Source organism: Capricornis sumatraensis, chromosome 2 (assembly GCF_032405125.1).
Source record: "Capricornis sumatraensis isolate serow.1 chromosome 2, serow.2, whole genome shotgun sequence".
Classification (NCBI taxonomy): Eukaryota; Metazoa; Chordata; class Mammalia; order Artiodactyla; family Bovidae; genus Capricornis; species Capricornis sumatraensis.
Genome location: NC_091070.1, coordinates 206,159,162 through 206,182,505, shown reverse-complemented (window position 1 = coordinate 206,182,505; position 23,344 = coordinate 206,159,162). Strand labels below are relative to the sequence as shown.

General features: G+C 51.3%; 1 protein-coding gene across 1 annotated transcript; it reads right to left on the bottom strand.

Annotated features, from left to right (window-relative positions):
* Window positions 1-8,083: 8,083 nt before the first annotated feature.
* RIMS3 (regulating synaptic membrane exocytosis 3) lies at window positions 8,084-22,920 on the bottom strand. Its single transcript, XM_068965928.1, has 6 exons — window positions 22,704-22,920; window positions 17,024-17,165; window positions 13,267-13,379; window positions 9,727-9,828; window positions 9,245-9,384; window positions 8,084-8,296 (listed from the first exon to the last, which is right to left on the bottom strand). Exons 1-6 carry the CDS (start codon window positions 22,918-22,920, stop codon window positions 8,084-8,086), a joined length of 927 nt encoding a protein of 308 aa, XP_068822029.1.
* Window positions 22,921-23,344: the final 424 nt, after the last annotated feature.

Below are 23,344 nucleotides of genomic sequence, written 5' to 3'. Positions count from 1 at the left end.
CTTCCTGTCCCTCACTGTCTCCCGGAGTTTGCCCAAGTTCACGTCCATTGCATCAGTGATGCCATCCAGCCATGTCATGCTCTGATGTCCTCTTCTCCTTCTGCCCTCAATCTTTCCCAGCATCAGGGACTTTTCCAATGAGTCAGCTGTTCGCATCAGATGGCCAAAATACTGGAGCTTCAGTTTCAGCATCAGTCCTTCCAACGAGTATTCAGGGTTAATTTCCTTTAAGATTGACTGGTTTGATCTCCTTGCTTGAGAGTTTGAGAGCCTCCAATGGACTGTCAGAGTCTTCTCCAATACCACAGTTTGAAGGCATCAATTCTTTGGCACTCTGCCTTCTTTAGGGTCCAGCTCTCACAACCATACATGACCACTGGGAAGACCATAGCCTTGACTATACGGACCTTTGTCGGCAGAGTGATGTGTCTGCTTTTCAACACACTGTCTTGGATTGTCATAGCTTCCTGGCCAAGAAGCAATCGTCTTCTGCTTTCCTGGCTGCAGTCACGATCTGTAGTGATTTTAGAGCCCAAGAAGAGGAAATCTGTCACTACTTCCACTTTTCCCCCCTTCTATTTGCCATGAAGTAATGGGGCCATATGCCATGATCTTAGTTTTTTTAATATTTAGTTTAAGCTAGCCTTTTCACTCTCCTCCTTCACTCTCATTAAGAGGTTCTTTAGTTCCTCTTCGGTTTTGAGCGGTCTCTTATCAAATCAAGAAAGTTGCCAATAGTTTTATTACAAATAGGATTAAACCTTACAAAATGCTTTTTCTGCATTAGGATAATTATTTTTCTCTGTTAGTCTATTGATGTGGTGAATTACAGTGAATTTTTCTATTGAATCACCCTTATATTCTGGGATAAACACCAGTTGATCACGCACGTGTGTGTGTTCAGTTGTGTCCAACTCTTTGCAGCCTCATGGACTGCAGCCCATCAGGCTCCTCTGCCCATGGACTTTTCCAGGCAAGAATACTGGAATGGAATGCTCTTTTCTACTCCAGGGGATACTCCCAACCCAGGGATTGAACCCATGTCTCCTGCGTTGGCAGGCAGATTCTTTACCACTAGCACCACCTGGGAAGCCCAGTTGATCATATCATTTTTAATACACTACTAAACTTCATAGTTTATATGTAGGATTTTTGAATCTACTTGATTCTATTTGTATTTTCTTAGTATTTACTCTAGATTTTAGAATGGATGCTTAAGGAAGATTGAAGTTATTCAGTATCTTTCACCTCCAAGAACATTCCAAGGACCAATTTATGTGCTCTCATTCTCTAGTATTTTAGTTCATGATGATATTTAATTTTAAAAAGGATTATTAGTTTTATAATCTGTATGTTAATAGTTATTACTCTTATTTCTTTGCTCACATTTCTTTCTTACATTTCAGCCATTCCATCATTTTCTTTACAACAGCAGACATAGTAAATGCTATGTGCCAGGCGCTGTTCTGAGTGCTTTAAACATATTACCTCCCTTGAATTCCCCCAATAACCCTATGAAGTGTGTACATTTTCCTTCTGTTTGAAGAACATCTTTCAGAATATCGCTATGGATCTCAGTTTTGTTGTCTGTCCCTCTTTTCTTAATTTTACTGACTCTCTTTTAAAAAAATTTTTTTTTTTTTTACTGGCTAGAAGCATGGAAGTTCTTAAAACCCATGAGAGTATAGGAGATGTCTCAGAGAGCAGAAGTGGGAAAGAAAGAAAAGACAGAATGCTGGGGGAGCACCAGAGCTTAGATAGAGGTCTCATGAGCCGACCAACAAGAGGTGGTGCCCAGAGAACTCCAAGGCCAAGGGCCAGAGCTGAAGCAGTGGAGTTTGCTCTGAAAGGCTCTTGGTAGGCAGGTGTCAGCCTTTCTCCTGGCAAGCATGCGCTGTGACACTGCTATATTTTATCCATCTTCCACACCCCCAGATCCAGTCCTGAGAGGACAGTGGCACTGCCCAGAAGTGACTATATCCTTCCTTGAGGCAAGGAGAGAAAGGGGTATTCCAGGGGTCACAGCACTGGAGGCCAACAGCTGTGCTTACTGCTTGTATCGCGGGTGGCTGAGCAAGGAGGCTGCCCCAGCCACATGCCTGAGCGGAGCTTCTGGACCCAAGTGCGCAGAGAGCAGCAGTGGGCCAAGGGCAGTGGCCTCAGCTCCATCTCACCTCTCCCTCTATTTGGTGCCGGGCAGCCCTGGTGGAATGTGTGGGAAGAGAAGGCTCTGAGGGCCTGTAAGCAGGGATCCTGGGAGACAGAACCAGGAAGCTGCCTGAAGCAGTCAGACTCCATGGCTCAGTGGCATACGGTGACAACAGATCCCCCAGATGCCCGGGTCAGCCCTTTGAGGGCTTTTTCTGAGATGTACTTCTCTCTTCTGCTTCTCAGCCAAGGCCTTGTTTCAGTCCTCTGGAACTGTTTGCTCTCTCCTAGAATTAAGAACCATCTTCAGAAAGCGACACGTGAAACCATTTTCAAACTGACTTTAATAAATTTTTTTGTGTGTGTGCTGCCCAAATACTGTACATGCAGAAGCCATGTGAAGGATTTTTCTCCTCAAGGGAATTGGCAAGAATGTTGTAAGAAACAGCCGGTAGTCCTTCCCAGCCATCCACCTGCCACCTGGGAGCCACAACAAGTTTGGGAAGATGCTGCATATAGAAAATGTAAAAGGCTAATTGCTTCTTATCTAAACAGTGTGCTTGTCAGTCCCTATCCGCTCTCTCTCTGCAGGATGCATTTGGAAATTCTAAAAAAAGGGGTTCTTGCCTCCTGTGAATTTACATTCTCAAGGAGTGGATGAAACGATCAGGCCAGCTTTTCCTAAGGAAGCAGCAGCCACTCTGCCTGTTGAGATGGTGTCTGCAAAAGGCATTCTGGAGAAGAGTATATATATATATATATTTTTTTTTTTTTTTTTGGATTCAAGAAGCAAAATACTTTGAGGGGAAATAAGTTCCCTCTCTCCTCCCATCAGAGAGATTCTCACACTGATCCCGTTCTCGAAGCAGAGATGAGGACCAACCCAGCATCGTCTGCTGGTGGGGATACTGACCTACACAGGATACAGCTGAGGCTGTAACCTCACACCAGCACCTTGGAAATTGTCCATTGCAGATGACCCTTAATTATCTCATCACATAAGAGGAAGAGAACAATAAACCATGAGGAGGTGGAAGGAGCAGAGTCCGCTAGGATTCCCAGAGTTCTTGTCAGAAGCAGCATCTGGGCGTGGATGGGTGAGGACCTGCCCCCAGGGCTGGAAAGAACCAGCCTGTGGGACCAGGTGCCAGGTATATCAGGCTCACAATCCTCATCAGCTCCAGATCAGATTTTAAAAACCTGGAGGGAGCATGGAATAACTAGCAAACGCTCTGGTTTTGCAGATGAGGAAGCTGAGACCAGAAAAGGGAGGAGACTTGCATAATGTCACAGTTTCTCTGTATATAACAGCCTTGGATTCTCTGTAGCCGGCTGTCCAGGCCATTGACCTTTGGGGTGGATGCTCTGTTGCCTTTGGGATTCCCAGGGCCCATTTCTGTTTGCCAAGCTCTCTGGAACCCAGGCCCAAGGACCTTCCTGGCATCAGTGCGAACTGCCTGGGAAGCTGAAGGTTCCTATCCTTGCTGGCCAAGTTTCCAACCAGAATGTGGGGAGGTTCTCCTGGAGCAGTAACACGCATGCTTTGTGGCGAGCATCCTCCCCAAGCCAGTCTGGGCCCCTGGGAGAATGCAAGTTACCCTCACAGGCACAGCCTTACTGGGCCCACAAAGGCTTGAGCTCAGGGTTGGGGGGTAGAGGAAGTTGCTTTGCTACATGGAAAGATTAAGCCCTTTGTCAGAGAACAAGGTCCCACCATGGGGCATGCCGACACCGTGTGCGGCTCAGCTGGTAGAGCTGCTGCCCGAGGAGGCCAAGTTGCTCTCTTTGGCATCACTGACATCACTCTGAGATGCTCAGGCACTCTTTCAAAATAACCCTTGCCCAGCCAGCCCACGCCGATCCAGTCCCCATCAGGCCTCACTGGAGCAGGCGGGGCACGCTTGCCCTTCAGTCACGACTGTTTTTGTTTTGCCCCAGCCTCTTCTGACCTGAGTGAAAAGCAGACTCGAGGGAGAAGGTAGGGGACGAGTCTACGTTCCTGTCTCCTCCCTGGTCTGTAGTCCAGTACAGGAAGCAGCATTTTAAGGAACCTCTTTCTGGGTCAGGATATTGGAGAAGAAAACTCTGGGGAGAGGAGAAAGAGGGAGAGAGAAAGGAGCCAGTGGGCCTCTTCCCCTCCCTTTCCTGGCAGCCACTGCAGATACCCTGCCGGATGGCCGGCTTCCTGGTCCTGAAGGACACGCCCCCCCCTCCACCGACGAGCAAAGGCAGCAACTTGTCCACAGGGTTACACAGTGCAGGAAGCAACCAAAGAAGCAGAAGAACAGCCTTTCTGAAGCCCTGCTGCTTTCTGGGCTGAAGAAGATGGGGACTCGGAGGTTATCAGGAGCTCTGGAGCCCCGGCTGGGGGGTGGGGATCGGGGGCGGGGAGCCCAGCTTCTCCTGGGCAGCAGGGCGTTGAACAAGGACCCTGGTTGCGTGCCAGGGCTCCTGGTAACACAGTCTGAGATTGTGCTACATTTCATTTCCAAAGAAGTGCCCTTGCAGGGCTCTAGCATCTTTGAAGGGGGCGGGAGGCTTCCGCTTTCCTCAAGGCTGGTAGTAAAGAACTCAGGCATGCTGGCCCTGGTTGGGGTCAGGCCCTGGGGAGAACCAGTGATCCCATGAGTGGTGAACGAGAGGGGCAACCCTCTCTCTCGGCCCCGTGAAATGCTGGCAGTGCCTAGGCTTGCTGCACACTGAGAGCCTCCTTTCCTAAGAGTGCTAGGTTGGGCCAGAAACTGGGTGGGGAGTAGTTCGGGAGATGGTTTGACGAAAGGGATGCGATCCTTCAGGGAAAAACCAAGACTTGGCCCCATTCGCTGGCGTCTGATTCATACCAAAGACCCATCACAGCTATCCCTTTAGGAAAGGAGTCTGTGAAGGAAGTGGGACAGATTGAACACAGCAGAAACATGAAGACAGATGCTCGGAATCATCTGTCATGGTTCCTGCCCACAGCCCGGCAGCGCTGCAGGGCTGGCTGTGCCACATCTTCCGCGAAACCTGCCTGTGCAGAGGGAGACACAGTGACAAAAAGCCCAGCCTGTCATCAGCCCCAGGGCCCCCTGGGGCAAGGAGCGGGCATGTGGAGCTGTGACACTGCGTCTAACAGTGCCTGGGAGGAATCATGTTCCTTCCCTTCCCACCGTGCCCTCCTCAAGGCATGGGCGTTCCCCCTTCCAGGGAAGGCCAGCAGTCACATGTGCTCACTCCTCCCCTGGGACAGGCTTGCTCCAGAGCAGCCTCTCAGACAACCCCCTGCATCCAGGAGGCCCAGACCTGTACGTCCAGCCACTCACCACCACACATATATGGAGCCTCACTAGACTTCATTCTCATGGGAGAAAATCCAGGTGGGGTAACTGGATTAACTTGATTTGGTACAAAGGGTTAAAAATAATCCCCCAAGGTCGACTTGGGTGGGGAATGACTTCCATTAGTGAGGCGGAACAATGGAGCGGCCCACCTCTAGGACAGGTCAGGCCACCCCTCTGGCTAGTATGTGCCCCCTGCTAGCCAACCTTCCCCGGAGGCAAGGGACCAGCAGCCTTTGACTCCCCAGCGGCAGCCTCAGCTGGTAGCTCCCCATCTTTTGTCTTTCTAGGTCCCTAGGGGAAGAAGGGTGACACCCTCTCTGATAGTCCTCATTCCCTTGGGGTGACCACACAGTCTGGGTGTCACCGCTCCATGCCACATCAAGAAGGATCTACACGAACCTATGGGTCAGTAATAATCCCACCACTCCAAAGCTGTCGAGTATTTGCACACCATTCTGAGGGTGACGGCTCTGCATCACCCACAGGACATACAAATACTCTCCTGCAAGCGAGTTTCCTCCCTCTCCCCACCCTAGGATCCAAGACCAGAGAGCCCTTTGCCATAGACACATGAGAAATGCATTACCCAGTCCCAAAGCCAGAAGAGAATTTCTGAGAAAGAGAAAACTCAACCCAGCTGTCTCTTCTCTCTCTCCACAAACACAACAGTTCCCATCCGGCTCCGGCAGGAGTCAGCCCAGGCTCTCGTTTTGTTAGTTCTTATTGCCCTCACCCACATTTTGTCCGTGGGCAGTTTTCTCGGGAGGGAGGTGGTCAGGCCCTGGCTTCAGCCCAACGCGGATCCTGCCAGGAAAGGAAACCCCTTGGTGGAGAAGGGTCTGTCTCAGAGCCTCTGCCTCCACGTCCCCGCCTCAGCATCCATCCCCATGTCCACCTGGCTTTGGTGATGAATGGAGTCCAAGCACCTCTCCACGGCTCCCCCCACGTTTGTGGGGGAGAGTCATGCCGTGCTCGGGGGTGATGTCTGGGGAAGGGGCGGAGTGGCCCCAGACCTTGACCCCGTCATGTCCATCTCCTGGGCAACCTCTCGCCTTTCACACTAGACCCGAGGAGGCAGAGGGACAGATTTGGGCTCCTGAGCCAGACTTCAGGATTCCCTGCCGGCATCTCACAAGGTCCAGTCCAGGCCCTGGTGCCCACCCCCAGGGTCCAGCTGTCCAATCAGGTCAGGGTTTGAGTGGCTTTGGAAAGCTCCAACCAGACAAGGGTGGAAAGACAGCAGAGACAGGTGTGGCATCAAGAGCAGGCCCGGCTACTCTCCAGAGGGCAGCGGCAGAGCACAGGAGGCGGGGAGGCCGAGGGGGTGAGTATTGCTTATACAGAGCTGGTGACTGTCATGGTCTATAGAGTGTAGAACCAGGCTGTGCGGGAGCCCAGAGGCTGGAGCTTCAGTAAGTCTGAGCTCTCAAACACAGACCCTGGTCTGGAAATGAGCAAAAAAAAAAGAAAAAAAAAATAGAGCCCCTAATAGTCAGCTTCATGCAGCTAATCCCTGAAGGTCAGACAGGATTCTTAGAGCAAGTCAGTCCCAGCCCTCCTCCTTCCTGCCAGCAACCCTGCCCTCCGTGGCCCCTCAACAAGCCAGGCCCCTTCAGGATGAGCCCCGAGGGGCACAGGACCACCCTCAGGGCCTGGGAAGGACACGGGTGCTGTCAGGGGCTGTCCACTCTGGCAGACAACATCCCCTCTGAGGCCAACCTCTTGCAGGTTAAGACCATCCAGTCCGCACCTCCTGGGGTCCACTGGGAGAGCTCCTTTGGCATGTCGGAAGCAAGGAGGCTTAAAGGGAGACCGGAGGTGAACAATGCGAAAGGAGGCACTCGCACTTCCCGCCTGCAGCCCTGGGAACCAACACCCCCTCGGATCTCACTTTTAGTAAGGGGGAGGTGCCAGCTGGAGGGAGAAAGCGATCTCCAAGCCCTCAGCCCCCGGCATCTTCTGCTCCCCAGGGCGCTGGCCAGGGCCCTGCGTGAGCTGCTACATGCTGCGGATGCATTCGGCGGGAAGAGTGGCTGGAGAGCTCGGTGGAAAGGAGGGTGTCAGGCTTCCCAGAGGGGCCTCAGTGTGGCTGGCTGCAGTGGATGCTACATTCCTCAAAAAAGAGCAGCAGTGCTGGGAGAGGCAGTCGTGGAACAAAGGACAAGACGGAAAACTGAGCAGAGATCACCAAGAACAGGCACGGGTGGGAACACGCAGGCTCTGCCCTGAGCCCGGGGCCAGGCGGGAGGAACCAATGGCCGTGTCCCCCACTCCCACCCCTGGATTCGGGGGCGGGGAGTCCTGGCCACACAATTCTCCTTTGGGTTTCTTTACAACGAGACACGGAGAGACATGGGTTTCAGCCCATATAGTCACCAAGACAGACTACACCCAGACAAATGAATAGATCTAACATGGTCACACACAGACACACACACACACAAACACACGCACACGCGCTAGAGTCTCCAAAGACAGCTGGGACAGGCCCAGTAGCCAGCAGGCATGCAGCAGGGCAAGGGGGCCAGAGAGACGCGGAGACTATGTACAGGGGGAGGGGCTGGGAGGCGGCCCCGCCCCTTCTCACATCGCACCCCAGCCTCTCCCTGAGGTCCTTAGGAGCACGAGGGGCTGGTGGCGCTCTCCAGGGAGGACTGGGACAGGCGCCTGGTGAGGGAGCCGAGCGTAGAGTCCGCCACTGAGGACGTGGGGAAGAGTTTGTACCAGCCGGTGACCGCAGCACTCAGGTCCAGCTCGTCCAGCATGATCTGGGCCATGCCCATGAAGCACTTGTGGTCCATGCGGCCGTAGTCTCCCCAGACGATCACCTGCCAGTGGGAGGAAAAGAGAGGAGCTGAGCCAGCTCTCCAACTCCAGGGCTGGGTGGTGGGCCTAGGAACTGTGTAGAGACTGCCAGGGCACAGATGGGACTGCGAGAGGCAGAACTCAGACTGACTTCAGGCAACAACTTACTAAGCACTTGTGGTGTGCCAGGCTTATTAAGCATTTATGGTATGCATTATGGTGTACAGACTTCATATATATTCTCTCCGCTGTTACAACCATCTAGGTAGAGGTGCTATATGGATTATTATTTCCACAAAAAGGAAATGTAGCTCAGAGCGAACAACTAACCCAAAGATACACGGCAGTTGGTGGCACAGCTGGGATCAGAACCTGGCCCTGACTTCCAGAGCCTCCTAGCATCCAGGATGACAGGCTTCCAGAGCCGGAAGCAGGCTGAGAGTCCAGGACCTGGGCCACAGCTATCACTCGGCTGCTGGATCACAATGGGATGATAAACATTACCACCTGGTGGAAGAAGGCGGTGGTCAAACTCTGCTTCTAGGGGACTTCCCTGGTGGTCCAGGGGTTAAGAATATGCTTTCTAATGCAGGAAGTGCAGGTTAGATCCCTGATTGGGGAGTTAAGATACCACGTGTCTCTCGGCCAAAAAAACCAAAATGTAAGACAGAAGCAATATTGTAACAAATTCAATAAAGATTTTAAAAATGGTCCACACCAAAACAAAAACATCTTAAAAAAATAAAACCTGCTTCTACCTACCAGCTGTGCAACCTGGGGGCAATCAAGTTATCCCCCCAAACCTTGGTTTCCTTTTCAATCAACAGGAGGCAATAACACCTCATTAGGTTGTAACAAAAAAGTGGGTAAAGGGTATTAAAGTGCTGGCGCAGGATTAACCATAAATGAATTTTAAATGACGGTCTGTAGTCTTTGAGAGTTGCCCCGCCCCCTGGCCTCGTGATGCTCACCTGCAGCACCTTGCCCTGCGGTCCCTCATCAAACAGCAGAGCCTGCTGGTACAGGGGGTCACAGGTCTTCTTGGCCACCTTCGTCTTCTTCTTGGCCAAGCAGGCCCCGTTCTCGAGTAGGTAAACCTTGATATAGGTGGCTGAGGGACGGAAGAGAGCATGAGGTGGGGGCGGGTCCTGGGGAAACCGCTGTGGCCTGCCCCAACCCCTAACTTCCATGTGATCCTGGAGGGGACCAGGGGGAGCAGGAGGAGCTAACAGTGGACAGGAGGTGGACAAGATGGACTCGAATACCAACTCCTCCGTCCTCCCCTCCCATTCCCGCCCCCCACTGGCCTTCCAGGCAATCCATAACTCCACTGTTGAGAATACTGATTAGGCCAATGGGGAGCCAGGACTTGCTAGACCCAGAGCTCAGCTGTGAATCCCTCCCTGGTACGACCCCATTTCCAAGATCCCTCATCCCAGCTGCTCTGCCTCACCTGGGAGGGATTTGGAGCCGGGTTTGGGGGTCAGGCCCCGAGCCTCAATCACTTCCACCTCCAGCTGGCCACTCCGGTCCATGATGGCAATGTGCACATCCCCTGCAAGGGAGAAGGAGGACAGTCGAGGCAGAGTCAGACCAAGGGGCAGGCTGGCCCATAGCATGCAGTCTGCAGACGATGCTCCAGTGCTGAAAGGGCACAAGAAGGACAAAAACCGCATGCGCTGGAGCTGCTCTCCAGAGGCCAATTTAAAGCAGTTGAGAAATGTTCTGATAGGGCCCTTGGGGTGGGGTGGGGTGGGGGTGTGACCCTCCAGGGCCCTGCTTAGGGAATCACAAAGGTAAGCTGGGTTGGGAGAAGGGAGGGGGCTCTGTTTCACTGAGCGGAATAGCAAGTTTGGGGACAGATTTCTGTATCAGGAAGACAGAGGAGGCTGTGTGCTCAATAGATGTCTTCACCTTCTACACAGCGGCCATCAGCTACTCCCCTAAATAAACATCAAACAGATACTTAAAGAATATCAGTTTGGAGAGGTGACAAGATATAAGACTGCCCAGGCCATGAGGCACGCCTCAGAAATGAGGGCCTGTCCCCACCCTTGATGAAGGATGGGGGAAAGCAGGAGATGTCCTAGGAGTACAAAGTTGTTCTTGTTCAGTTGCTCAGTCATGTCCAGCTCTTCACAATCCCATGGACTGCAGCATGCCAGGCTTCCCTGAGCTTCCCCATCTCCTGGAACTTGCTCAAACTCGTGTTCATTGAGTCAGTGATACCATCCAATCATCTTATCCTCTGTCATCCCCTTCTCCTGCCTTCCATCTTTCCCAGCATTAGAGTCTTTTCTAATGAGTTGACTCCTGGCATCAGGTGGCCAAAGTACTGGAGCTTCAGCTTCAGCATCAGTCCTTCCAACAAATATTGAGGATTGATTTCCTTTAGGATTGACTGATTTGATCTTGCAGTCCAAGGGACTGTCAAGAGTCTTTTCCAACACCACAGCTCAAAAGCATCAGTTCTTCAGTGTTCAGCCTTCTTTATGGTTCAACTCTCACATCCATACATGACTACTGGAAAAACCATGGCTTTGACTAGACGGACCTTTGTTTGCGAAGTAATGTCTCTGCTTTTTAATACACAGTCTAGGTTTGTCAAAGCTTTTCTTCCAAAGAGCAAGAGTCTTTTAATTTTATGGCTTTGGTTACCATCTGCAGTGATTTTGGAGCCGAAGAAAATAAAGTCTGTCACTGTTTCCACTGTTTCCCTGGGTCATTAAGATCTTTTTTGTATAGTTCTGTATATTCTTGCCACCTCTTCTTAATATCTACTGCTTCTGTTAGGTCCATACCATTTCTGTCCTTTATTGTGCCCATCTTTGCTAGTCATTTCTGCTTCCACTGCAGAGGCATGGGTTTGATTCCTGGTCAGGGAATTAAAATCCTGCATGCTGCGTGGCCAAAAAAAGGGGGTTCAGAATCATAAGCCTGATGCAGAAAAATTAAAATGTGCCAGACTTTGGGTTCAACCACTCATTTTGGAGTCTCTGAACCATTATGCCACTGTGTACTTGCACACTTTGGAAGATGGGGACTTATGACTTCCAGGAGACATCCTGCAATTCATCCCTCTCCCTCTAGCTATTCCTGACCTCCCCACGGGGAATGGGGAGGGGGAAGTCTCAGGAATTAATTAATCTTAACTCTCACTGTTCAGAGAAGGCAATGGCACCCCATTCCAGTACTCTTGCCTGGAAAATCCCATGGACAGAGGAGCCTGGTAGGCTGCAGTCCATGGGGTCACTAAGAGTCGGACACGACTGAGCGACTTCACTTTCACGCATTGGAGAAGGAAATGGCAACCCACTCCAGTGTTCTTGCCTGGAGAATGACAGAGACGGGGGAGCCTGGTGGGCTGCCGTCTATGGGGTCTCACAGAGCAGCAGCAGCAACTCTCAATGTCACATCCCCAACAAGGAGAGCCAATGCAAACCTGTCCTTCCCAACTTTGGACACCAGGGGGCGCCATACACGAGTGTTCCAGGCTGCGATGGCGCATAAGCCTTGTGCAAGTGGCTGGTTTTTCTCACCACCTCCCAGCCCTTGGCTGAGCCTAGAGCTGGAACAACCAGACTCTCCAGGCCCTTAAAAGCCTGAAAGCAAGGACTGGGAATTAGCCAAATCCCACCCAAGAGCCAGATGGGAACTGCCACTTACCCTCTGAGAGTCCCTATGGACCCCTCTTCCAGTAGACAAAGGCTCCTGTGTGAGCCGTTTCCAGGAAGACAGGGCAGTGCAGTGGGAGGAGTCCTGGCCTGGAATGGAATGTCAGCTCCACTGCATGGTCACAGCAGGGCACTGTCTGCACTCAACTTTCTCATTTGCTGTGAGGTCGAAGGTTAGACACTGTCTACGTGAGGGCTGAGTGCAGACGTCTGGGTCAGACGCTGCTCAGGTCAGACTGATGGGGAGGGAGGGGTTGAGGCAAGCGGGCATCTCTAGGGAAGCTAGCCTGGGAGCTGCTGCTTGAAGCCAGCGCAGCCAGAATCTGAGGGAGAGAGAGGGGGAAGGAGCCAGAACTGCAGCTGAGAGGACCAAGAATAGACCGTAGGGAGTACTTGCTAGCTACTGCGAGGAGGGAGGAGAAAATTACTAAAAGGCTTCTAGGTGCCAGGCGCTGTTAGAAGTAGCAAGTCAAATAAGACACAGTTCCTAAGGCGTAAATGAAATATTTCATGCAAGGCATCAAACAGGGACTCAAAAAATAGTCTTCAGATTGCAGAACTAAGGCAGGCATTATTACTCCCATCTTACAGATGAGCAAACTGAGGCTCACAGAAGGGATGTGACTTGCCCAAGGTCCCACAAAGAATCAGTGACAGAGCAGACTCCATGGACGTTGATGCCATGAGAATCTTTGTTCACCATCTTATGCCTGGCACTAGCACTGCCGGGCACATGGTAGGCGGTGAGATAGTGGGTGAGAGTGGTGGTGTGAGGGTGGGAATGTGCCAGAAAAGCTGCTGCAGTGTGGCCAGCAGAGAAAGGCTGGAACCCCTCTCCTCTGTGCTGTGGGAGGGACTGAGGCTCGCTATGCTGATGCCTCCTCACTGGCATAAGAACCAGAGTGAGGGCTCCTTTCTGAGGCTTGTATTGCATCATGTGGCGCCCCCGCTGAGCTCATCTGATCTGCTGCTTGGCTGCCACTGCCCTACTCACCCTGCCCTTAAGAAGACTCACCCAGGACTTCCCTGATGGCCCAATGGTTAAGAATCTGCCTGCCAATGCAGGGGACATGGGTTCAATCCCTCGTGCAGGAAGACTCCACTTGCCTTGGGGCAACTAAGCCCACACGCCACAATGGAAGCCTGAGAGCCTTAGAGCCCGTGCTCTATAACAAGGGAAGCCACTGCAATGAGAAGCCCGAGCACCCCAACTAGAGAGCTGCCCCCACTGGCTGCAACCAGAGAAAGCTCATGTGTAGCAATGAAGACCCAGTGCAGCCAAGATTAAAATAAATAATAAATAAAAGAAGACGACTCACCCATTGGCGGTGTTGCCAGTGTCTGTCGCCCCACAATCTGGGCTGGTCCCAGCCCATCCAGGAAATCGCTGAACTGGCTTTCGGCCCCAAGCCGGGTGGTGGGAAAGATGAACCTGAAGAAGGGGGCAGAGAGGTATGTGAGGGCATCTGGGTGGCAGGATGCAGGAGCGCTGCCCCTGGGGCACTGGGGCACTCCCTCTGTGCCCCAATCTCCTCTGGACATACTGAAAGTCTACCACTGTGACTGGGGACAAACAGAACTGTTCATTTCTGCACATTACAGAGAAAGACTTTGATGTCACTTGAGCAAAGAAACTAACCATCATGATATTAAATCTTCAAGCGCTAGGATTTCTAAGGTGACCCTGAAAAGGCAGGACTTGCTAGATGCTTTGTGTCCTCACCAGGGGTGTTAATGCCAAGAACCAGAGAGAAAGGTCAGATATTTCAGTGCCTGGAGCAAGTTCCAAAAACAGAGGTTGAGTTGACTATGAGTTTGAAATCCAAGTCAGGAATGTCAGGTGGCACTCTAAACAGCAACTGAGACCAAAATAGCACAATTACAGGGTTGAGATTAATGACAAGTGTTGTGGGGGTGGGGTGGGGTGTGGAGTGGTCCATGGCTGTGGGTGGGAACAGTAACGAGAAAAACCGACAGTGACTGAAAGTTGGCCACATGCCAACAGTGTACCGCATGCTCCAGACGGGTATCATTTCATCTGCACACAGCCACTGTGGGTGGCAGGAGCTATAAGCCAGGTTTACAGATGAGAAAACGGAGGCTCCAAGAGGTGAGAGACTGGTCTTGCCTACAAAACAGAGCTGACACTCAAGGCGTCCAGGGCGATGGTGAGGATTAGGGCAGAGGGAGCAGGAGAAGCTCCAGACAGACAGGAAACGACTGGCGGCAGCTACTGCCGCTGCTGGTGTGACCATCACAGGAAACGGGCTGCTTGCGCCTGTCCTCAAGCCTAGATGCTCTGGGTGTGGCCAGCAGAGAAAGGACAGGTGAGGGAGAGCTGGCCCAGAACTGCCCAGGGGCTACAATGGATCACAGGATATTCCCAGATCCTAGGACAGCCCAGGCTCCTGCCTCTAGAGAGAAAAGGCTGTCCTAGGAGCAACCTTGGAACCTTTGGCCTGAGTCCCCTTTGGCCAGAGACAGGCAGGAAGCGGAGACAGGTTGCACAGACTTATCGGAAGGGCCTGTGTCTCTCCCTTGCCAGGCTCAGCCTCTGCTCTCTAGGAGGGGGCTTTTAGGCCCATCCATTTTTATTGGCCAGAGTTAGCAGTAGTCTAACATCATGTTTTTTGGATAGTGGGATCTTAAAAATTTAAATGAATAGCTGTCAGTCTTGATTCACGTACTTGCCTCAAAACTCCACAGATCTGTAAAACACAGGCTGGTTATAAAAGTCATCACCTCAGTAGAACCAAAAGTTACTTTGCAGGTTTGCTAAGTTATTTCAACTTCTTAGGTCTCAGGCATATCAATGGCCCAGAGGGAGTTTACTGAACATGCGTTATGAATATATATATATATATGATGAAATATTTCTCATCACAACAAGAACACTAGAGCACCTTTTAACTCAGTATTCCCAAGGCTAGACACCCATCCCACACAGTATCAAAAGCGGGCATGATGGACCTCCCTGGTGGCGCAGTGGCTAGGAACCCGCCTGCCAATGCAGGGGGTGCAGGTTTGATCCCTGGTCCTGGAAGATTCCATATGCTGCAGAGCAACTAAGCCCATGCCCCACAACTACTGGGACCTGCATGCTCTAGGGTCCGAGAGTCACGACTAACGAGCCTCTGTGCTGCAATTACTGAACCCCATGTGCCTACAGCCTGTATTCAGAGAAGCAACTGCAATGAGAAGCCCTTGCACCGCAACTACAGAAAGCCCGCATGCAGCCACAAAGACCCAGTGCAGCCAAAAATAAATAATAAAGCGAATACATAAATAGAGTGTGTACATGTAAAAAAAAAAAGTAGGCATGATCCCGATGTTCATAAGCAGCACTATTCGCAATAGCCAAGATGTGGAAACAATCAAAATGTCCATCGACAAATGAATGGATAAAGAAGGTGGGTGTACTATATATCCATAAATATATATATTTATCTGTCTATTTATCTATATATATAAAATGTATCCCCATACAATGGGATACTACTCAGCCATAAAAAAGAATGAAAGAATCCCATCTGTAGCAACATGGATGGACCTGGAGATTGTCATACTAAGTGAATTAAGTGAGACAGAGAAAGACAGATACCATATGATACCACTTATTCGTGAGATCTAAAAAAACAGTACAAATGAACTTACTTACAAAACAGAAACAGACATAGAAAACAAACATAATGGTTACCAGAGGGGAGGTACGGAGGGATAAATTGTGCATATGGGATGAACAGATATACCCTACTATATTAAACTATATTGAACTACATTCAATAACTTGTAATAAACTATCATGGAAAAGAATCATAAAAATAATATAGATACAGACATATACATCATCAAATCACTTTTCTATATACCTGAAACATAATATTGTAAATAAACCATACTTCAGTTTTTTTAAAAAGAGAAAGGATAGCAACAAAAGGAAATATAACTCTTGAGGTCACAGAATTTCAGGAGCTTAGTATTGACAGTGCTGAGATTGTGAACAAAGATTTTAGGGTCAAATGTCCTTAATTCAAAACCTGACTCCACTAACCACTTTATAGCTGTGACCTTGGGAAGGTGCCATACCCTCTTCCCGTGCCTCAGTTTCTCTATTTGTAAAATGGAGATACTCGTAGCACCAACATCCCTGAGGGTTACTGTATTGACTGAGACACTGCTTTTGACTGGTAGATCGCAGAAAAAGAGGCCCTGATTTGAAGAGCCAGCAATGCCCTACGTATGGTAAGATAAATCCAAGTAGCTACTCACATTCACAGAAGCAGGCAATAGTAGTGAGACGTAATCATAGAATCTCAAATAATAGGGCCATGGAATTCTGAAATTATTGAGCCTTACGAAGCTGATTCAAAAAATCTTAATCATATATCCATCATTTCATAGATTTGAAGAGATCAAGGGAATATCTAACCCAGAGACTTTCAAATTTTTGACTGCAACCCATATGCATGTGTAAGAAATACATTTAACGTCATAGACCTACGAGCATCTACATACACAAAAAGAAGTTCACAAGGTAACTCTTCCTTCCTCCAATAGTATATACCTGAATTTTCTATTTCCTTTTCTAATGCTGGTTTTGACCCACTAAACTGATTTGACTTACTGCCTGTGAGTCAACACCTGGTTTGAAAAACACCAATCTAGTCCAAATTCCTTCTCTAAGCTCCAAGTAAGTCCACCTCTGAGAATGCCATGCACCTGAGCTGTACCAGCTGTTTTGCATGTAAAAGATTTTAGGAGCCCATTTTCCTTTCTAGCTCTCTCCTCTGGAGTGGAAGGGCGTGTAAGCCCTGGGAGGTGGGAGGCATGAAACATACCAAAGGGATGGGCTGCTCTTGGGCCACTGGAGTATTCTGATGGGGAACAGCGGCCAGGAGCACCAGGGAGACTGGGGCCCAGGCAGCCGGTGTCCAGGGGACGAGGACAGAGAAGGGCAGGAGGACAGAGGAACTCAGATATCTGGCCTGCACGCCCAACCATATTTTCCAACCCTGCGCCCGTGACCAGCGGACCCAGGAAGAGGGTGGGGGCACGGTGGGGGTGGGCTGAACGCACGTGCCGTCGGAGCTGTTGCTGTTGGTGCTGCCGTCTGTGGACTCCCGGCTGCCCTGGCGAGGGACCCGACTCCGCATCTCCACGGCAACGCCCGTCTCCGTGCTCCGCCGGATGTTGCTGCGCAGTTTCTTGGTGGCCCCTTCTGTGACCCCCCCGAGGCACAGAGAGGGAAGAAGGTCAGATCGCTGATGAGGTTTCGCTGAGATCACTGCTGAAGTCAACCTCTTGGGAGGGGGCAGAATAGGCAGGGCTCTGACTGGAGGCAGGGGCAACGCTGAGATGACCTCTAGAGCCAGCCAACAGCCTGACCCCTGATCCTGCTCAGCAGAGTGACTCAAAGTAGATGAGAAAGATGGCTGAAGGCAGAATGGAGATGTTGGGGCTATGAGTGGGAAGTCAGCAGAGTTCAGCCCTTGTCCCTCAGCCTCATCCTCACCAGGATCCCCTGACCCACACCTTCCCACTCAATCTCAGCCCTTGCCCCAAAGGATTAAGTTTCTTCTGAAAAGTTTGCCTTCTCCAGAATTCTCAGATTTGTTTTTCATTTTCCAAGTACTCTCATGAGCCCTATCACTCCTGGAGATCACAAACCACCTCTGTGAAACCATCACAGGTCTTATAAAAAAAAAAACCCACACAAACTCTGGCCACTCACAAACTAACACCCATTGTCAATGTGGCTCTGAATGCGGAGGGGGATGTGTGTGGAGAGGCCATGAGAGAAAGAAATCGGAGAGAGACTGCTAGGTTGACCTGAACTGATTTTGGCTTTGAGGAAGAGGTCTACAGAAGAACCTCAGAAGCTGTGTGTTGAGAGCTCACCCCCAGTGTCTCCGTACCTCCCGTCTGGAGGGTGGGGGAGGGCTCGACATCTCTAATCCCCCTCTTTTGTCTTGCAAGGAACACGGGACACTTTGCTTCTCTGAGCAGCGTACCATCCTGCCTGGTTTCCATGGTAACCTCCTCAGCATTGCAGTGTGGTCCCTCTAGACACTCTCTCCTCCTGGGGGCAGGGCTGGGGCAGTGTGGGGGCAGAAGACAGTTTGTGGGTTTGCAGGGACTTCCCCTCCTGGAGCTTGTATGCCTGAGGAGTTTGATGGGGAAGGAAATGGTGGCACTCAGAGAGGGAGGTTCCATACCAAAGGAACCTTTTGCTGTCACTGGTTAGAGGCCCAGGCAAATTAAGAGTGGAGTTGCTTACAGTGATGGGGAGAGGCCAGGGGGAGGCAGGCAGCACAGAAGCACCGGGAAGGTGGAGCTGGTCACCCTGGCGATTCCCACTCACACCCAGCGGTGGGCTGGGAGAGGGTGTTCAAGACCCCAGCCTGGGAGAAAGAGGGACTTTACCCTCCTGCTTGGCCCTGCTTATTTTTCAGGAAATCCCATTGGGAGAGGAAAGACTGCGAGGGGCAGCAGCGCTAGCAAGTGGAGTGGGGGACTGGCAGTGGGGTGCTGCTAAGGAGGCATGTCTTCTCTGAAACCTCGCTAGCTTCCGGGATATTGGAATAGCCTCTATCCAGGAATCAATAAGACCATCAAAGTGTCTGTGTCTCTGACACACACACATATTCACATAGAGTCATATTAGCTCATGCATTTCTTTTACTCAGGCACACACACACACACTGCCAACAATCACATATATTGATACAGTGATCTCACATCCAAGGTCACGTGTTATGTTCATACATCAGTCACATAGTCACAGCTGGTCCTACCAAGTCTTTGTCATATGTACAAACGACATAGTTTGCCACACGCATGTGACCTTCACACCACAGCACTAAGAGTTGGACCCATCTGCTCAATCATATATATATATATGCTTGATCATCTCTATATATCATATATATAGATGCAAATCCACAAATGGCGTGTGTCCCGCCACACACGGGACTGGGCGATAATTGTAGGTGGGGGAGACTTGCTCCTAACTGCCACAGCCCCTGTAATCCAGTTAGAAGACAGAAGGGTCTGTGGGGGCCGCACTTTATCCTCCTTCACCTCAAATCCCCCCAACATATACCCTGAGCTGAAGTCAGAGCCTCACTACTCATGACCCCAAACCCCCCACTTCTAGAGCTTGGGAAAGCTTTGACCCATCTGAAGGAAGTTTACTTTCTTTGCGCTGCCCGACCTACTGTGAGCCCCTGCTTAGGGGATTTACAGAATCGTGAAATGCCCCTGTCATTTCACAGATGGGGACCCTAAAGTCCAGGCATTCATAGAACTGGAGTGAGACCTCGGCCCACTGACTCCCAGTCCACTGACGCGCTACTTTTCACTTCCCTCCACCAACTTCTCATTGGTTTGAGATCTATGTCTCTGGGTGGGAAGGAAGGTCTTGCAACCTCAGTGAAAATTCCTCTACTGGTTTCACACCAGTCCAGTATCTGAACCCTGTTGATCTAGGAAGTAACTTTACGTAGCCTCTCTCCTTAGAGAACTGGACTAAGTCGCTTGCAACAATTTTGTGGTCCTTGGGGACCAACAGACTCCAGGAGCCATCCCATCTATCCCACCACAGACAAGGAAGAGGAAGTCAGCCTCGAGCAGCACTCCCCAGGGGATCTCCTGGAATGTCCCTGAGCCCTTGCCCCACCCTGGTCCAGAGTCCAGAGCCCAGAGCGAGGCAGCAGCTGTCCTTGGTACTGAAAAGAGAAGCTCCGTTTGATCAAAGGCAAGAACAGCCAAAGATGGCCCTGTGTGGACCCAGCTGAAGGCCAGGCCAGAACCCACCTGTGTCCTGGGAACCCAAAACTCTGACCCCACTTTCCTCTCTGCTCCTACAACCTAAAGAGTGTTAGATCTAGAAGGAAGCTAGGAGACAGACTTTTAACCTCCATTTTACAGAAGAAACAGTGGCCCAGGGGGAAAGTGAGTTTCTCAAGGTCCCTCAAGTGAGAGCCAGGACTAGTCCTCTCAAGTTTCCGGGTGAGTTTTTGGAAGGCCTTTCTAGGACAACATGAGGAAAATAAAATGGAAGGAACAGGCAACAAGCAGGGGAACTAGAGGGGAGGCTGGTGCAATCATCCAGGCTTTGAAATGAAGAGGAGGGAGTGGGCGAGGCTCAAGTCAATGAGAGGTATGGAAGATCCTGTGATGGGCAGACTCAGAAGACTGGGTCCCAGAGAGGAGTCTGTCCCCACTTTACACCTCCCTGCCCTTCAGGGAACTGGGCCATCCCAGCAGGGGCAGCAGGGGCATGCTGCTAGGATCTTAGCCCAGAACAGAGCTTCCAGGGCCAGTGCCCACAGTGATCAGCCCCACACCTCCCTCTGAGGCCAGACTGTCCCATCCAGGAGGATGGGCTCTAAACTGGGACACTGGCAACCCCAAGGCCTGGGAGAAAAACACAGGGACAAGGAATTGTAGATGGGAGGGGAGTATGCTACGAGCAAGGGGTGGCAAAAGAAGTCACTTCTTTTTTGGCCCTGCTGTGTGACCATCAGTAATAATAACCAACAATTTACCAAGTATCTACTATGTGTCAGGCAAGAGGTGGGGGTACCTCTACACATCCTATCTCATTCAGTCCCCTGGACAACTCAGCAAGGCATGTATTATTGTCCTCAAGCTATAAATGAGGAAGCGGGCTCACAGAGGTGGAGCAGCTTGCCTAAGCTGCCCAGGTAGTAAATGACAGGGTGTCTCTCTGAAGGTCAGCTTAAAGTTCTTATCTTCTAAAGGCTCAGATGCCTCATCAGTGAAATGAGTACACCGGACCAAAGGGTCTCCAGGGCGCCTTTCTGCTCTGACATTTGGCAACTGGAGGATTCACAGAGGCCTTCAGTTAAAAGGGCAGTGGGCTATTCCCCTGCCCCTCCCAGGCCTCTGTCCATGCCCTTGCACACTGCAGAGACAAGTGATCCAGAAGCCCCATTGTTGATTGTTCCTCTACAAGGCTGGAGGTCATCCTGGTGTCTGCTATCCCTGCCTGCTGACTGTGGAGTCTGGGTAGGTGGACAGTCCGAGGCATATCACTGACATGTCTGTCAGTGACTCAGGCACTTGCTCTGGCCTTGGAACACTGTCTCTCCAAATTATCTGGGCATGAAGAGACCTTTGGTCTAAAGCTGAATCAGCCAATTCAGCCAGGGATCAGCAAGGCTTGGTTTCCTAAAGCCAGACTCCTAGGGCCCAATATTTCCTCCACTGTCCTAATCTAGTCTCCCAGCCTTAATCTCACCCCCTTGGTCCTGTTCTAGCCCAACTCCTAGATTCTTAGATCCCCATCTCCCTGACTCCCTTAGTGTCAGGCACATTCACAGGGGCCATGCCCACCCAGGGATGCTGCTAATAATCTCAAGCCCCCTCCACGTCTGGCTTTTCTTTGAGCCAGAAACCACATCGCAGCTTGATTGCTGGAAAAGACCATCCCACATGCTCCTGTGGAGGGCTTTGTAAAAATCTATTTTAAGGCCTGGAAAAATCCCCCCCACCCCCAGCCCCAACTGGGAGTCTCGAGGAGCATTCTCCCCAGATCCTCTGGTGCCCCCACCCCCTCACCACCCCCATCCAGCTGCCTATTTGATGGTTTCTTAGGGAAGTTGTTACTCTGAGCAAAATAAGCAGGAAGAGATTTTAAAACAAAACCAGCTGGTGTCTGGGTTGATGCCACCAAGGGAGGAGGTCCTGGTGGGGAGGGACGGCTGGCTCCTCTGTGACGTGAGCTCCAGGGCTGACAGTGTGTGACGAGGTGGGTCACCCACCAGTCTGGGGCATAAGTGGGATTCTATAACCAGCTGTTTGAAAAAGTATAATATATTTGTCAGGAGGTAGCTATTAAGGTAGTGTGTGAATATAGCTTCCTGAGGTATGTGTGCACACACGTGTGATGTGTCTCTGTGACCACGGGCCACTGAGGGTGCGTGTATGTTACTGTGCTTCCATGATCGGGGTCTGTGCATCTGTATACAGAGGACTGTATATCATTTGCATAACTGGTTTTATTGTGACCATGTGTAGTGTCAACAAATGTCCTGTGCTCTCCTGGCAGCAGTGGTAGCTTTTATGAGCAACCGAGCATGCTAGTCATGTGACTATGCAGGGCACGTGTCTTTGTATGTGTGTGTTTCTCTTGTGGATTGTAACATACGTGCGGCTACTTATACTTAAGAAACTCAGACCTTCCAGGTGAGACTGCGTCTCCTGGATGTGTCCGTGGGGTGGCAGTGTCACAGCACGGCGTTAGGAACACGACGGCTCTGTAATGCCTAATTGCTGATTAGTGGGTGAGGCTGGGTAGAGAGGCACAGAGTATAAAGGTTGGGAGCGTGAGCTCAGAAGCCTGATGCTGGGGTTTGAATCCAGGCTCCACCACCTACTAGCCGTGCAGATTAGGGTGTCTTACTTCCCTTCTCTGTGCTTCAGAACCTATCTCAGAGAGTTCCATGAGGAATCAGTGAGTCAGGACAGATGGGACCCAGAACACCACCTGGTGTATGGTAGTGCGACATTAGTGTTTGTGGGGGTGGGAGTGTACACCCATGAGGACAGTCCCTGGGCACCCTGTGACCGCAAAGTGAGGTGCCCCCCCCAGCGTGGGGTGCCCACGGCCTCACCAGCCTGGGGCAGCTGGAGCGTGCCCCCCCCCAGCGTGGGGTGCCCACGGCCTCACCAGCCTGGGGCAGCTGGAGCGTGCCCCCCCCACCCCCAGCGTGGGTGCCCACGGCCTCACCAGCCTGGGACAGCTGGAGCGTGCCCTTGCTCCACTGGGTCAGGCCCACGATGGCCACCATCTTGGCCCCAAGGCTGCTGCGTCGCTTCTTGGCAGTGCTGGTCCCGGTGCCGTCCCCAGCCTGCTGGGACCCACAGATTTCCCCACTGATGCTGGAGCTCCGCACCACATTCCTGGAGGCCGCAGCCGAGGCCGGACCTGACTCCCCGTTAAACATGGTCCACGGGGCGGCAGGACCTCAGGCAACCCTGTCGGGGAGGGAGATGGAGAAAGGGGTCAGGCATCAGACCCCAGGCCACTCGACCTCGGCCCCAGCCCTTCCCAGCTGTGTGACCTTGGGCAAGGCACTCAGCCTCTCTGAGGCTGCGAGGGTTAAATGAACAAGTCCGTGTAAAGGGTGTGCACAGAATCTGGCTCCATCAATGGGCTTGTTCCTGTCAGCGTGTGGCTGCCCCGGCAAGCGACCTGGTTTGGCAGGGAAGGTGGAGGCTGTGCAGTCATGCGACCCACTCTTGAATGCCAAGGGCCTCTACATACTAGCTGTGTGACCTCGTGACCAGACATCTCGGGGTTTCAGTGAGCACCTCAGCAAAATGAGAAACGGAAGCGCTTACCTCATAGGATTGTTGGAAGGATTAAAT

What these genes read in the sequence shown, in the direction of transcription:
- RIMS3 (XM_068965928.1), bottom strand. Translation starts at nt 22,920, where the DNA reads ATGTTTAACGGGGAGTCAGGTCCGGCCTCGGCTGCGGCCTCCAGGAAT. An exon ending in AGCAACAGCTCCGACGGCAC is followed by an intron (nt 13,380 to 17,023) that starts GTGCGTTCAGCC and finishes CCCCTTCTTCAG; the next exon opens with GTTCATCTTTCCCACCACCC. An exon ending in CGGCTCCAAATCCCTCCCAG is followed by an intron (nt 9,385 to 9,726) that starts GTGAGGCAGAGC and finishes TCCGTCCCTCAG; the next exon opens with CCACCTATATCAAGGTTTAC.